The 16,669-nt window shown below is 46.3% G+C and overlaps 2 protein-coding genes across 3 annotated transcripts; both read left to right on the top strand.

Annotated features, from left to right (window-relative positions):
- Positions 1-247: 247 nt before the first annotated feature.
- On the top strand, positions 248-4,395 carry LOC123131952 (disease resistance protein RGA2). Of its 2 annotated transcripts, XM_044551685.1 has the most exons (3): positions 248-2,351; positions 2,454-3,808; positions 3,931-4,395. In XM_044551685.1, the coding sequence occupies exons 1-2, from the start codon at positions 366-368 to the stop codon at positions 3,750-3,752; spliced, it is 3,285 nt and encodes a 1,094-aa protein (XP_044407620.1). In that variant the 5' UTR covers positions 248-365; the 3' UTR covers positions 3,753-3,808; positions 3,931-4,395. The 2 variants fall into 2 exon arrangements, with proteins under 2 accessions (XP_044407620.1, XP_044407619.1); XM_044551684.1 differs by having other exon boundaries at positions 248-3,808.
- A 900-nt stretch (positions 4,396-5,295) lies between these two features.
- On the top strand, positions 5,296-6,054 carry LOC123129428 (uncharacterized). The gene has a single exon (XM_044549597.1). The coding sequence runs from the start codon at positions 5,296-5,298 to the stop codon at positions 6,052-6,054; it is 759 nt and encodes a 252-aa protein (XP_044405532.1).
- The last annotated feature ends 10,615 nt before the right edge of the window (positions 6,055-16,669 follow it).

Raw genomic sequence — 16,669 nt, 5'->3', positions numbered from 1 at the left:
CAAGCTGATTAGGCGAGCCGGCCGGAGGTCTCCAGGTCAGGCAAGTTCCTCCTCCACGCAGTCCAAACAAGCCCTCACGAATCCAGTGCCCTGTTATGAGGTGGTTCTCAGGTTCTCTGAAAGAAATCTGTTCTAAAAAATATTACTGCATTGCATTCAATTGTGATTTGTCATAATCCAGTTAGGTCCATACATTCTCTCATACAAAGTATTAGTGCTGTTATGAGGTTGCTCTCAGGTTCTCTGAAGGAAATATGTTCTAAAAAATATCACATTACATTCAATTGTGATTTGGCATTCTTGTGATTTGTCGTAATCCAGTTAGGTCCATACATTCTCCCATACAAAGAACTGGTGTTAATTTCATGGTGAATATTACTCTTTTACTCTTGGTATCTGACCACAAAGTATGCTGTAATGCTCACCATGTCTATTGTTGGTCAACAGGACAGAGAAGAAATCTTCAGATTCGAGTCACCATGAGTATATCAGGTACTATTGGGGTCATCAGTGGCATCAACGAATGTGTCAATTTGTTTCAGTGGGCAAGGTCTTCTATTTCATCTCTGCACTCCCGATGGAGTGGTAAGCAAGAGCAAAATCTTCAGGATGAGGTACTGCACTTGCAGAGTGGCCTACAAGGTCTTAGTGATACTCTTCCGGCAATGTACGACCTCATTGATCGGGCGGAGTGGAGGAGCCACAAACACTGTGTGGCCGAGCTCCTTCCAAAATTCAGTGATGCGGTGTATGATGCGGAGGACATTCTTGATGAGTTCAGGTGGTATGAGCAGAAAGTGACAGTGGAGGGCATTGCAAGCCAATCTCCTTTTATCGATTTCTTTAACTGTGTCATTCAGCGCAGTTTCAACAAAGTGAAGGATATCCAGAAAAGGCTGGAGAATCTTTCTAATCTGCTTGAGAAGATGGGCTTGGGTGAAGCGACACCACGTTTTGACAAATCAGTCAGGCCAGAGACTAGTTCTTTTCCTATTGAGTCAATAATGTTTGGCCGTGATCAGGAGTTAAATCAGGTGATACAATTGCTAGTTGTAAGAGAAGATGATAGTACCACGAAATCACATTCCAAACAGAAGAGAGAATGTCGCACAAGCAATTCATCAAAAAGAACATTAGCAACAATCAACCATGTTTGTAATGAACAAGAAAATCATCTTGCTGTTTTGCCAATAGTTGGAATTGGGGGTGTTGGAAAAACCACTATGGCTCAACATATCTACCAACAAGTGAAGCCTCATTTCAAAAGGACAATTTGGCTTTCTGTCTCAGATGACTTTGACGTCAAGAGGTTAACTAAAGAAGCCTTGCAATCCATTTCTGGAGAGGAAGGAACTGGCCAGTTGGACTCGCTTCAACATGCTCTTCATAAAACTGTGTGCCAGAAAATGCTACTTATTGTCCTTGATGATCTGTGGGACGATGCCTTGAAGGAGAATGGGCAATCTTGGAAGAGATTCTGTGCACCTTTAAAAAATGTGAGGAAGGGAAGCATTATGTTGGTCACCACTAGGTCCCAAAAGGTTGCCGATGGAGTGCGCACAATGGAGACATTGAAATTAAATGGCTTGAAGGATGATGTCTTTTGGAATTTCTTCAAACTATGCATGTTTGGATCCGAGAGGTTTAGCAATGATCATGAGTTAGAGCAAATTGGTAGAAGCATACTTCCTAAGCTGAAGGGTTCTCCTTTAGCTGCAAAAACTCTTGGACGCCTGCTAAGGATGAACCGTCACATGACATATTGGAATAATGTTCTAGAGAGTGAATTGTGGGAGTTAAGGCAACAGGAGGATGACATTTTGCCAGCCCTTCGGTTGAGCTACATGTACTTACCATTCCACCTGAAGAGATGTTTCTCATTATGTGGTGTGTACCCTAAAGATCATGAATTTGAGAAGGATTATTTAGCTGAAATTTGGGTGGCGGAAGGCTTTGTGGAACCTCAGGGGGACATTCCAATTCAGGATATTGCTAGTCAGTACTTTGAAGATCTTGTAAGTCGATCTTTCTTTCAGAAAGTACACGGAGCATATGTAATCCATGACTTGCTTCATGACATGGTCCAAATGGTTTCAAAGAATGATTGCTTCATATTAAAAAATGTGAACGATTTCCAAAAGATTCCTAAGAATGTTCGTCATCTATCAGTACTCTCTAACTCAAAGTTTGATTATTCAAAGCTGTTCAGCCTATGCAAGCATGAGAAGCTGCGTACCCTGATTTGCAACATGCCCTTGGAGGATAAAGTTGTAGCACTTGTAATGGATCATTGGTGTACTGAACTTGGGCGTATGCGCGTGATTATTTGTGCCTCTACAACTGGGTTACCGGTTAGTGTTTGCAACTTGAAGCATCTTCGGTACCTTGAAATCTCCAGAGCTTCTCCTTTGAAGAGCCTTCCTTCAATGTTCTGTTGCCTCTATAATTTGCAGATTCTTTATATTGGGGAATGCAAGATAGAAAGTTTACCCAGTGACTTGGATAAGTTGATCAGCTTGAGGAGAATTGAATTATGTGGATTTCGATATTATCTAGAGTATCAACTAAACTGCGATGCACTAGAAGCTAAACAAAAAAAGAGATATCTTCACGGTCTAAAAGTGCACCGGTCTTCGATGATGACTCGACAGAACAATGGGACAGAAGCACTTCACCTTTTACAACCTCCCAATGGTCTAAAATCTTTGCAACTCCGAGATTATCCAGATGTGTCTCTACCAAGATGGTTTCAGCCACAAAAGTTATCAAGCTTAATATCATTTGCAAATATTGGTATTTTCACTTCCCTGATGGATCTAGCAATTTCTGATTGCCACAAGTTATCAAGCCTTGAGCATTTTCTACATCCAGCTTCTATACCAGCCATCAAGAAAATAGTAGTTAAAAATTGCGAGAGGTTAATATCAGTACCAACTGAAAGATTCGTGGAGTTCCATTGCCTTGAAGAATTGGAGGTGGTTTATTGCCGAAATATCTGCTCCCAAAGTTTGGCGGCTCCTTCACTCAAGAGGCTTGTGCTGGGTTGTTCTGGGGATTTAGCACACAATATTGAGTGTTGCTCCCTCACTAGCTTCTTCTTATATTATTCCCGCCACACGTCCATACACCTACAACATCTTCCAGCCCTAATGAGTTTGAGCATTGCAAGGTGCGAGTCTCTTACATCTGTGAGACCAGCGATCTTCACTAACTTCTCCCATTGCGGGTGCAGCGCCAACGGCATTACATCGTTCTTGTTCCTTATGGTGCTAACCATTAGCGGCTGCACTAAACTGTCAACCCTTGATGGTCTCCTAACACAAGAATGCCTGCCTGTCGTTGAGAGGATTTATATTGCACACTGCGACGAGTTGCTCTCGCTACCCGGAGAAAGGTTTGGAAGTTTCCTTTGTCTCAAGGACCTGGAGATTTATGATTGCCAACGTTTGGACTGGCAGAGGGGACTGGTGCTGCCGTCGACGCTCCAGAGGCTCGTACTGGGCCAATGTGGGGATATATCTGCATGGGTTCCCAGCTGCCTGCAAAACCTCTCGTCACTCGTTTCGCTGGAGATGTCTGAGTGCCCGGGCATAACATCCATTCCAGGTGACATTTGGAGGACGAACCTTGCATCTCTAGAGGAGCTATATATCACCGATTGTCCAGACCTTGTCTCAATTGGGGGATTGGAGGCCGTTGCGCAGCTAGGCACGCTGCACATTTCTGGCTGCCCAAAGATGATAGAGATGTAGCAGCCTGTGAAGAGAGGCGGAGACTAGCTAAGATCCCATCGATTTTCAAGTCTATGGTACGCGTGTTTAATTTACAGAAAGCTATTTTCTTACTAGTTAACCTGCAGATTTTACCAATATGTTTTCTGCCACTCGTTCTGATCTTCAATAAAAGTTTGAACGTATCTATGTCATGCAGGAATTTTGTTGTTGTTGCACTGAGAATCTGAGATCGCTGTATCTGTGGATCGCTTGCCAAACTACTCCAGCTCTCTGGCCAGCTGAGCTCATGCCTATTCCTAATTCACTTCAAATCGACACCAGCTCTGCATGCAGAAGCACAAGCAACATTTGTTAACGGAGACTTGACATATTTTATAGTGTAGATTCACTCATTTAGTCACTTGTTGTAATCTCTAAAAAGACTTATATTTGGGAACAGAGGGAGTAATTGTTTGGATTGCTTCTTTGATACTCTGATCTTACGTTCCTGTGACAGGAACCTTATAATTCTAGGCGAAGCTAGGACTGGACCAATCCCCTGGTTGGGCTAGATTATTACTCACTAGATATTGGGCTAAGTTGTTACACACCGGGCAAACCCCAAGAATGTAAATTTGAAGAAAAGATTGCAGGAAAAAAAGTGCTCCAGCAACAGAGGTTTCGGAAGGAACATGTACAATTTTCTATGGAAGCATGAAAATTCCTTTAAGGAAGAGCGATTTTTCTTTCATGTTCTATTTCATAACATATGCAAATGTAAACCTTCGTTTGTTCATCACATCATCACAGAAAAATGTTCATCCACCTTAGCTAAAAAAGCTCACGTGGATCCCAAGAAATATTCCAATTTCTTCTCTAAATTTTTTAGCATGATTTTTTTAAAAAAAATTACCCAGTCATGGAAACTGTTCACTTATCTCCACAAAAATGTTTGTCATAGTTTGGAAATTGGTACTCATGCTTGTGAAACAATAATTTCTAGGAGATATTTGCTTCACTTTTTTGGCGATAAAAATGCAGCAACGGTGAATATAATTTCTTTCGCCTCAAACAGTACATCATCAATCACCAATAGATCAAAATCCAATATGTTGGCAGAGCAAGAAAATGTAAAAAAAAAACAAAAATCAAAAGCTTCGGTAATATCTTTCAAGAATGTCAGTTGTGGCAAGCAAAAGATAAATTATTTTGCAAGTGAATAATAATGGAAAACAAGATATCAAAAAGTAAAAAGATATGATTAAATAAGAAGATAAAAAGGAGAAACCGGAAATGAAGAAAGTAAGAACGAAAAAAACATGAAACGAAAGAACAACAAAGCTTGGTAGGCAAATATTACTTTTATCAAGAACATTACTTTTATCATAACAAAGAGGCCACGCCGGAGATGCAGGCGGAGTCGGCGCTGCTCTCCACCAACGCAGCGGTGGCTTGGTTCGAGGGAGCCCGCGAGGATGTCCCATGCCACGCCGTCGCAGCTGCGTTCGCCTCCACCTTTGGCTTCCGTCAGGCGGACGTGAGTGTGGTGCGGCACTTCCCAGAGCAGTATCTCGTCAGGTTTATGTACCAGCACAACTGTGCCGACGCGGTCAGCCGCGGCGAATTCCTCGTCGGCAACTCCTCCCTCTTCGTCCGCGCTTGGAGGCTCGAGGCGCACGCTGACAATGAGGACATGATGCACCACGTTCGCCTGTGCATCGAGGGGATTCCTGTCCATGGCTGGAACGAGTACGTCGCCGCGTTAGTCATCGGCCGTGGGTGCTCCCTCGACTACATCGAGCAGAAGTCGCTGCGCCGGGAGGATACGCGCTACCTGGCGCTCTGGGCGTGGACGTCCAACCCCAACGCCATTCCAAAAGTGAAGTGGCTCACGCTGCCCGCCCGCGGTCTCCGGCGCCGTGGCCGACGCGGCCTGCATCACCGCGTGTTGATCCACCTTGATCTGCATGAGGACCACTCCAAGGCTCACGACGACGACGACGACCCGCCGCCAGCTGACATCTTCGAGTTCACCTGGTTCCCCCGTATGGTGGACGGCACGGCACGGCGAGGCGATCGTTGTGCTGGACAGCCTTGCGGCGAGTGGCGCCCGGCACGGCGCGATGACGACAACGACCGCGGCGGCCGCCGCGGGCGGGATGGCCCGCGTGCGCAGGACGGATGGCGCGACCGCATCCGCCGCTCCCTCTCCAGGGGCGCTCGCGACCGTCAGCGCCAGGATGGTCAGGACCGCTCCCGCGATCGCTCGAGCGGCACGGGTGGGAGGCGTCGTGGGGTTGGACTTGGGAACGCGGATGTCGCTGCGGCGCCTCCGCACTAGATCTTGCTGGGCTCGGGCTCCGCTAGTGACGATGGGGGCATCGCCATGGAGCTCCAGCCGGTGCGCGGCCGCAGCCCGGTGCGCCAGGGCTCGCCGCGGGCTGCGCGCAGGCGCTCCCAGGCGAGTCTCACGCCGCCGGTCTCGCCTCCACTCTCCCCCACGTCAGTGTTGCCAAGGCGTGCACTCTCCAGGAGGGAGGAGGCTCGGGCTACGGCAACCCCTTTGGCGGCCCCGAGCTCGGAGATGCTTAGGCTGTGCTCGCCCACGAGTCTGCTCCCGCCTTTATCTCCGGTGAAGCCCCCGGGGTTCGAGGCCTCGCCCACGCCTCCACTCATCTCCGTTGGGCCGCTTCTGCGCACACCCTCACCGGTGCGACACCGTAGGGCTGCCGCGGACCTGCAGCCGGCGGGTGTTGGCCTGGCTCTGTTGTTCGAAGAAAGGCAGGAGCCCCTGCTGCCCTCCCCTGCATCAACGCCTCCAAGACCCCCTGCTGCGCGCCGCAAGACCCTTGCTGGGGTGAACATAGTCAGGACAAGCGCTGGGCTCTCCCTGCACAGAGCCGGTGCGAGACTAAAAGCTGCTGGCAAATCCAGGATGCCGCCGGCGCCAGCGGCCAAGGCGGCTGAGATCTTGGTTTGTCGTAGTCTGGGAATCGTCAAGGACGGAGAAGACATCACAACCGCGGCTCTGGATGTATTTGCAGAGCGTTTCAAGGAGAAGCTGCCACAAGAAGTGATCTCAGCCATGCGGGATTTATTCAAGCTTGATGATGTGCAAGCTACAGACGTTGAGGACGCACTCATCCAGCATGGTGGAGCGGGTGCCATGGATGTGGAGAGGATGGAGGACGCTGCTGCTGCTCTGCAGGCGTTCAATTGAGCACGCGGCTGTTTAGGGAAACTCAGTTATCCATGTTATCACAAAGCCATGCATGTCTGGGAGGTGGTACTAGTTGCTCTTGGTGTAGCCGGTGTGCTCAGGCCTGGTCCAGGGGTGTAGCTATGTTTAGTTCCTTTGGTATTAACCGGTGGGTGTGTTTTTACAGTAGCAGAGTTGTGTGTGGCATGTGGCCGCGAGCTGATGTGTACCCCATGTTGCCATGTTAGTGCAGCCTATCAATGTAATGTGTTGGAATGTCCGGGGTCTCAACTGCCCGGATAGACGAGCTACTGTCAGCGCGACCATCGCCACTTCATCTTGTCATATTGTGTGTCTGCAGGAGACAAAACTCGACGCTGTCGACACCTTCACGGCTGCCTTCTTGGGGGGAAACAGATTGCGTAATTATGCGCAAAGGCCGACGGATGGCACCCGAGGTGGTATGCTGATGCTCTGGGACGACCACCTTGTAGAAATGTCCAACATCACCGCCTCCACCTTCTGCTTGTCAGCGATGGTTCGCATTCGCGAATCTGAAGTACAATACAAGCTCACCACCGTTTATGGCCCCACTGCCTCTTCCCGCAAAGATGCCTTCTTCGCTGAGCTCATCAGCCAGAAACCGCCCAATGGGATGTCTTGGCTCGTTGCAGGGGATTTCAACCAAATATATCATGCAAGAGACAAGAATAAAAGGCATGTTAACCGTAGTCGAATAAATCGGTTCCGAACCACCCTTCAAAGTTGTGATCTTAAAGAGATACACTTGCAAAACAGAAGGTTCACCTGGAGCAATGAGAGGGAAAACCCTACAATGTGCAAACTTGACTCATTTTTCTGCAACGCCGGATGGGACACCACTTTCAACACTCATTTGCTACACGCCCTCTCGTCATCTCTGTCCAATCATTGTCCACTCCTTCTCGCCGATGACAAGGGATCGCGGAGACCGCGAACTTTCAAGTTTGAAAACTTTTGGATCTCTATGCCCGGTTTCATGAAAGTGGTAAATAAGGCATGGAACGAGCCCCTCGAGCACTCCGAGCCATATCAACTCTTATTCCATAAGCTCAAGAAGGTGGCCCTCTGACTCTCAGAGTGGAGTAGGAGCCTCTTCTCGAAGGCAAAAGTTCACCTTCATGCCGCTCTCTTGGTGATTCTCCGCCTCGACATTGCTCAAGAGAATCGGCAACTCTCCCCTGATGAGAGGGACCTTAGGGCCCGGCTGAAGAGGAGAGTTATCAGCTTGGCCGCACTCGAGAGAGCTCGGAAAAAGCAATGTTCAAGAATTGCTAACCTCAAGGAGGGCGACGCAAACACCAAGTTCTTTCATCGCCGGATTAATGGTAGAAGGAGGAAGAATCATATCCATAGGCTAAAGCATGACCAAGGTTGGGTCACCGAGCACGACGCCAAAGAGAAGCTCATTCTGGATCACTTCGCTGACGTGATGAAAAAAAGGAGCACAAGCGACAAAGACTTCAATTGGGATGAGCTCAACTTAGAGGTGCACGACTTGCACGGCCTTGACTCGCCCATCACCGAGGAGGAGATGCGGGAGGCTATCAATGGCATGCCAAGTGATAAGGCACCGGGCCCGGACGGTTTCACTGGTGCTTTCTTTAAGAAGTGTTGGGGCATCATGAAGCAGGACATGATGAGGGTGATACACCATTTTGATGCCCTCCACACGGCAAATCTTCACTGGCTCAACTCTGCAAATGTGGTCCTTCTGCCCAAAAAAGAAGGCGCCGAGGGGATTGCAGACTTTAGGCCCATCAGTCTCATCCATGCCATCGCTAAGATTATCGCAAAAATCCTCTCAACCCGTCTTGCTCCGCACATGGAAAAGCTGGTCTCCAACGCCCAAAGCGCATTCATCAAGCGCAGAAGCATACACGACAATTTTTTGTGTGTTCGCAACCTGGCCCGCAGACTGCACAAATGCAAGACCCCGTCTCTGTTGTTCAAGCTTGACATCCGCAAGGCCTTCGACTCAGTCAGATGGGAATACATCCTTGATCTCCTACGGTGAAGGGGCTTCCCCCCCAAGTTTCGAGACTGGATTGCGGCTCTTCTTTGCACATCATCCTCGAGGATCCTGCTGAATGGTGTGGCCGACCACCCCATCAAGCATGGTCGGGGCCTTCGGCAAGGGGATCCCCTATCCCCGCTCCTTTTCGTCATTGCAATTGATGCACTCCAACAACTGCTTGAGTTGGCAACCAGAAAAGGGATACTTCACAAGGTGCGGGGGAGAGGGGTCATGGTGAGAACTTCACTCTATGCAGATGATGTAGCCATTTTCATGGCCCTAGTTAAAAATGATATTGACAACCTCTCAGCCATCTTGAACGGATTCGGGGAGGTCACCGGGCTATGCACCAATTTCCATAAGAGCTCTGTTGTGGCCATTCGATGCAATCACCTCAATCTAGAGCACATCCTTCAAAACTTGCCGGCGAAAAGGGCGTCCTTCCCCTTAAGATATTTGGGCCTTCCTCTATCCGTCTGGAAGCTTAAGTTGGTGGATTGGCAATTCCTTGTGGACAAGGTTGCGGGCAAGCTAGTTACCTATGATGGACAAAATATCACCACCAGTGGACGCACTGTCCTTGTCAAGTCCGTCATCACCTCCCAAGCGATCTACTTCATCACGCCATTAGTCGTACCGCCGAGCATTCTTCAAAGCATCAACAAACTCGAGCGAGCCTTCCTTTGGTCCGGATCGGACAAGACGGCGGGTGCCAAGTGCAAGGTGAATTGGGAGATTGTCTGTCGGCCGCGTGAATATGGTGGTCTAGGGGTCCTCAACACTGACAAATTTGCGAGGGCCTTGCATTTGAGGTGGCCATGGTTTGAATGGACGGCGCCTCACAAGATGTGGGTGGGATTGGGAAACCAATGTGACCAGGAGGACCTTGACTTCTTCTATGCATCCACAACCATCACCATGGGGAATGGTGCTAAAACACCTTTTTGGGATTCTCCTTGGCTTCATGGATGCAAACCCAAGGATGTCGCTCCTCTCATTTTTGAGGCATCCTCGAGAAATAATTGGAAGGTGCGCGAGGCTCTAAAAAATAATGCGTGGATCCTCAAGATCAACACCTCCACGGTCGTATCAGTTGAACACCTTCGGCAATTCTTCACTCTTTGGGCGCTTTTAATTGATGTCCACCTTGTTGAACATGCCGAAGACACCATTGTGTGGAAGCACACGACAAGCGGGCATTACTCTGCGGCCTCCGCCTACAAGGCCCAATTTCTAGGATTGGTCCTCTCCCCCATGGATCAAATGATTTGGAAGGCTTGGGCGCCGCCAAAGGCTAAATTCTTTGCTTGGTTGGCTATCCAAGATAGAATTTGGACTGCGGATAGGCTTGCAAACCGGGGATGGTCAAACTGCGGGCTTTGCACTCTCTGCAAGAGAGATCAAGAAAGTGGACCACATCTCTTCTTCAAATGCCGATACACCATTCGGCTATGGAACTCGGTCATCGCGAAATTCAGCCTTCACCACTTGGACACTACTACTTGGCAGCTACATGATTCGGTAAAGGAGTGGTGGACAAATATAACCGGTGCCGGAGTCCCCAATAGGAAGGCTATGGCCTCTCTTACCATGCTCGTGTCATGGACCACTTGGAATGAGAGGAATGCCCGTGTTTTTCGACAGAAGAGCGCTCCGCCAACAATCTTGCTCAACTTCATCATTTGCGAGGCAAACCTTTGGGTCACTGCCGGTGCAAAGAAATTAGGGGCTATTATTTTATGCGAGTAATCACTCATGCCGTGTAAGAGTGACTTCTGTAACAAACTCTCTTCTTATCTTAATTAATAGATGAGGCAAATCTTTTGCCTTCGTTTCAAAAAAACAAAGAGGCCTTTCAACTGAAGAAAATAAGCATGAGCGACCAGTGGCATGCAAATAACTCAGGAAGAGTGGCTTCTTCTGCACCACATTAGAGAAATTACGGTGACCAAAAGCGTCACAAATACTTGTTTATTTGTTTTGATGTGAGCACAAAATTCTTATCTAACTGCAGGAAAACTCTGTTTCGGCAAATGGATAAATATGGGAAGAAGGTCAAAGAATACAGTGGAAAGAACCTGAAGGATCCCTATCCAACAAAGAACAACGAACACCGTATAGAAAAACAGGTGATGGCAACAGTAGCACATATCCCGGAAAGGCAACAATCAAAACAAAGCCAAAGCCTAATCTTAAACCCTTACTTCGTACATGTAGTATACCAAATAAATAAATTTTAATTGTGTTTTTTCTAGCATCCTTTATTAGGTATGATTATGTTTCTTTCTAACATTCCGGTCGGTAATTTATGTAATTTGGTTTAACCTTTTTAGTTGGAGGTGCTGAAAATTGATAGCAAAGAAAATATCCATAATTTCAACAAAAAAAGCTTGAAGGGCGACTAGATTATGAATCATGCAACACAAGATCGAAAGGAAAGGCTACTAACAGCAAAATTTGTAATCATTTTGTTTATAACAAGCTCAAAATTCTATAAATTTTGGTTTTTTAATAAATAGTTGAAAAAACCCTGAAATCTTGTGAAAACTTTCCTCTTCAGATATTCTTGCCCAGCAAGAAGGAAGACCGTTACACACTATATGTCTATATCTGATGGACATATATAAGGGAAAGGTTAAAATCCTGATACCAAAAGAGACCACTCCCGCTAAAGATTAAAAAGATCAAAAGGAGTTGCTAAACAAATATCAAAGAAGTTATTTTTGCGGGGAAATGTCAAAGAAGTTGACGCAAAAGAGAATTAAAAAGGAATACTAGCATGAACATAAAAACAGAACAGTAAGTCTTATAAGTAGCGATTTTCGTTTCTCTCGAACCATACCTTCTAGGTATTTTTATTTAAAACATTTTTTGAACGGACCAGCTGATGGCTGGCATATATTGAAATCATAGCAGGAAGCAGGCGGGAAACATTTAAAGGTGGTGTATGATCGAGTGATCAAGGAGAGAAGAAGAAGAAACTGAAAAGAAAAAGCACACTCAGCCCTAGGCTATGCTGGTGGAAGAAAACCTCTCAGGGCGGGTCCCAGAAAGGGTGCTCCAGGTGTGTCGCCCTGCTTGGCGCCAGAGCTCGACAGTTCTTGCGACGGTCGCTATTGTTTCTTTATGATTTGCTATCTTATGTCTGAAAATGCATTCGTTGCGCTGTTGCCAAATGCTTCCCAGCAGCAGAATGATCATTGTCTTGATGCCCTTTTTGTGTTCATGTGTAGCTTGGCTGATCATTTCTGCAATGATCTCCAGGGCCTTGTTCTTGTGCTGCCAGACTGTGGGGTGTAGGGAGTTGCATCCTCGTCGTTGGGCGATTTTTTCCCAGATTGCTAGTGAGAAGGGGCACTGCTAAAACAAGTGGTGCGAGGTTTCCAGGTTTCTGAGGCAGAACTGGCAGAAGTACTCATTTGGCCATCCTCTTCTCTGTAGCCGATCGTAGCACCAGAGCCTGTTTTTGAGGAGTAGCCAGACCATAAACTTCAGCCTTGCCGGTGCCCATGCTTGCCAAGGCATTTTTCTGAAGCTAGTCTTGATCATTCCCTGGAACTGGCATTTGTATGCCGAACTGGTGGAGAAGGAACCTGAGGCCGTGTGCTTCCACTGAATGGTGTCTCGCAAGTCCTCATTTAGACTTAGGTTTCTCGAGGTGAGCCATCTGCTCAGACGGATCACCTCCGGCCATAGATGTTGGGTATTCCCCTGGGCAAGGTCCAGGATCCAATTTTCATTGTGGATTGCTGCGTGGACTGTCCTGTTCTTTCTCCTTGAGTGCTTGTAGAGCTGAGGGAACTCCATTTTCAGTGTTCCTGCACCGGTCCAGGAACTATCCCAGAAACTCGTCATCTGCCCATCTCCCAGTGTCACTGTTGTTGATGCATTGAAGAGGTCTTTGTCTCCTTGGTCACATGGTAGCTACATTCCAACCCAGGGCCTGTTGGGTGTGATCCAAGAGAACCAAATCCACCGGAGCCTGAGTGCACGGCTGAATTTTGCACTTCCCACCGCTGATCTCTTCATCTTGAGCCCATAGGAAACGCCGTCTGATCTTGTCCACTTCAGTCAGAATCTTCTTCGGCACTTTCAGAACGGTCAGGGCAAAGGTTGGTAGTGCGCTCAAAACGCTTCTGACGAGAACTCTCCTTCCTGCAATCGTAAGGAGACGGCCTTTCCAACCTGCCAGTCGAGCTCGGATTCTGTCCAAAATGAATTGGAGATGCACAATCTGTAGCCTGGAGATGGTGACTGGCAGACCAAGGTAGCGCAGGGGGAAGTGCTCTTGTTGCCCTCCAAAATTTTGCAACACCTGCTGCAGGTCAATGTGGTCGCATCTTATGGCAGTAACTAAAGATTTCAGCAGGTTCACTTTTAGTCCTGAAGCATGCCCGAAGTAGTGGATGATGCTCATGAGCGTATCAATCTCTTCTTTCACTGGGTTGGCGAAGATGATGGTGTCATCTGCATAGAGGCTCACCCGCAACGAGAACTCCCTGCCAGGTAGTGAGTCAAGCTCGCCTAGCTCCATGGCACGTTGGAGGAGACGGTGCAGGGGGTCTATGGCGATGATGAAAAGGAGTGGTGACAGCGGGTCGCCTTGCCTGAGCTCTCTGCAGTGTAGGATTTTCTTTCCCTCCGCGCCGTTGGGCAAGAAGGAGGAGGTCGATGTCGACAGTAACATAGTGATCCAGTCGCGCCATCTAGCTGAGAAACCTAGGGCTTGTAGTAGCTCGAGTAAGTATTCCCAGGAGACATTATCAAAAGCTTTTGCTATGTCTAGTTTGATAAGCAGTGCTGGTGTCTTCTTCATGTGTAGTGCTCTATCTGCACTTTGAACATAGAGAAAATTGTCATGCGTGCTCTTCTTTGCCAGGAAGGCAGATTGTGCCGGCGAGATGATGGAGTCGATGACGTTGGTGAGGCGCATGGAGAGGACCTTGGTGAATCCTCAGACGGCCAGGATGGAAGCATCCTTGCTACACTTATTTGGAGGAGAAAGACACTGTAAAAGCAAATACTTGAAGAGTTGAATTTTTTGATTTTGTATAAGAAGTGCTAAATGTTTACCATTGTGAATCACCATTTACCATACTAAGATGTTCATTTCTCTATAACGGCGGAGAATTCAAAAAACTGAAAGAACATTTTGTTGTAAGTTTTCGTTGAACCTTTATTTTGTAGGCGCTCTTGGTTTGCAGCTTTCCAAAATGCAATACTTATGAAACAATACTTACAAGATCCTAGATATGTGCTTCCATAGGCTAATGGAAAGGGTACTGCTTGTGCTCCCACAAACCATCCATATAAATGATCTGTGCTACCAAAAGCCAGGGAAAAGCACTGCCTGTGCTCCCACGAACCATTGATTTGTGCCTCCAAAGCGAGGGGAAAAGTATTGCATGTGCTCTCACAAACCATAGATCTATGCTTCCAAAACTAATGGGAAAAAACACTGCCTATTTCCCCACGGACCATACATATAGGTGATATGTGCTTTCAAAAACCAGGAAAAAAGCACTGCATGTGCTCCCACGAACCATCGATATGTGCCTCCAAAACGAGGGGAAAAGCACTGCCTATGCTCCCACAAACCGTTAGATATGTGCTTCCAACACTAATGTAAAAGCACTACCTGTCTATCCGCTACTGGCAAAGAGTGTGTTTGACGGGCCGGGGCGAGCACGAATCACGCTGTAGGTGTCGTGTATCGATGAAGCCCAAAAGATGTGGTAGGATCAACACACGCCTTGACCTATGATCCCCTTCAAGATGTATATGGTAACTTGATGAACCGGAGGCAAGCAGGAAGCAGGTAATATTACTGAAAACTTGAAGTTCTGAGTTAAAAGTTGTCATTTGTTTGAGTTGAAAGCTATAGTGCTCCCTCCCTTTTTTTACCCCATTAAACTCCCTCCCCCAAAAATAAGACAAGAAAAAGAAAGTGAAAAAAGAGGAACTTTACTAGCAACAAATCTATTTTTGGAGTTTAAGTGTGAAAAGCCACTTCTGTTTTCAGTCCGTCGCACGTGGAAATGGAAACAGGGAAACTGTGAACTTGGAGGGGCAAATTGCAAAACTTGCTAAACCAGAAAGCCGGAAGAAACCAATTCGATGTGGCTGCTCGCGAGGGAGCTTTCCGTGCATGCCACTTGTCGCACGCAGAGCGCTTTGTAACTGGCCATTGTTTCCCTTTCGTAAGAGGTTTCAAATTTGGAAGCCCATCTCCGTTGGTTACGTTTCGTGGTTTGTGGCTCTGCTCAGGACCGATCCACATAAAAGCATAAGAATAACCTGACTTGAGTCCATAACTCAGAAGTGATGGGCACGTGGCTATGTGCCGCCCGCAGCGGGTCGTATGCCAGCCTCGCCCGCAGCTAGTCGGTAGTGGGCGGGCCCAACAATGACATAGTCTCGTCGTGATGATGTTATGCTGACACCACACGTGTTTTTTCTTCCTTTGTTTATATTTTGAAATAAATAAATAAATAAATAAATAAATATATATATATATTATGAAGTTGATTTAGTAAATGAAGTGTACAAAAAATATTGGCACCACACTTAGAAAATGTTTCTACCATTCAAAAAAATGTCCGAACAAATGTGTACATGACTATTTTAGATAGTATATTATAAAATGTTAAACAAATGTTCGTTTAATTCCAAAAGTGCTTCGTACCATTCAAAAATGTACGTTAGGTTTAGAAAACAATTCATGCGTTTCAAATAAAATGGTTGTGACATTTCGAAAAAAATGTTTACCCAATGTAAAAAAAGAGTTCTCATAGTTAAACAAATGTTTTTTATCATACAAAAAATGTGTCAAGGTGTATTTCAAAAACTGTCTAACACTCCTAAGAGAATTCAGTACGGGTGGCACATAGCCCTTGCACGAGTGATGGGCCAGGGCTTGGAATGTTAGTACAGCACGAACTGTAACCTTAGGAGTGCTCCTAATTGGTGCTTCACACGCTAAATTAGAGCGCCATCACTCACACCGACTCAGTTGGGCCAGCCCATATTCTCTGCCAGATTCTCGCTCGAGCTGTTCAGTCGCTCGGGCTACTAGTTCAAGAAAAACCAGATTCTCAAAAAAAAGTTCAAGAAAAACCAGTACTACCTGTTTTAGGAGAAAAAAATGACTCCCCGCCATTTTATTAAAAAAATTGTATTTTGGAAAAATGTTCATTAATTTGAAAAAAAATAAAAAATTCAAAAGATGTTTGTGGATTTGAAAATTTTCATGAGTTTGAAAAAAATCATGATTTTTTAAATGAGACAATTCGAAAAAGTTTATGACTTGAAAACAAAAGTCAGAAAATTGAAAAGTTCCTAAATTTGGAAAATATTGATGGATTAGAAAAGTTTGTGGATTTGAAAATGTCATCAATTTGAAAATGTTTACAAGTTTGAAAAACAAATTTGGATTTTAAAAATGTTTGCAAAATTGCAAATTGTTCGCAATTTTGAAAAACTTTCATGCAAATTTACCAATGAAACAAAAGTAAAAGGAAAAAAGAGGAAAGACAAAAAAGGAAAGGAAACTGGTCAGATGTTCTAGAAGCTTCACAAAACCAGTCAGATTTTTTTGAGGAGCTGGCTAGAAGCTGCACAAAGCACGCATGAGCGTTCAAGTGTATGTGGGCCGGCTTAGTTAGTTTAGCATTCGATGAAGGTAGGGGACGCCGTACGAGG

Source organism: Triticum aestivum, chromosome 6A (genome assembly GCF_018294505.1).
Source record: "Triticum aestivum cultivar Chinese Spring chromosome 6A, IWGSC CS RefSeq v2.1, whole genome shotgun sequence".
In the NCBI taxonomy this organism is placed as follows: Eukaryota; Viridiplantae; Streptophyta; class Magnoliopsida; order Poales; family Poaceae; genus Triticum; species Triticum aestivum.
The sequence above is the reverse complement of the archived record's forward strand: the minus strand, read 5'-3'. Positions and strand labels throughout refer to the sequence as shown.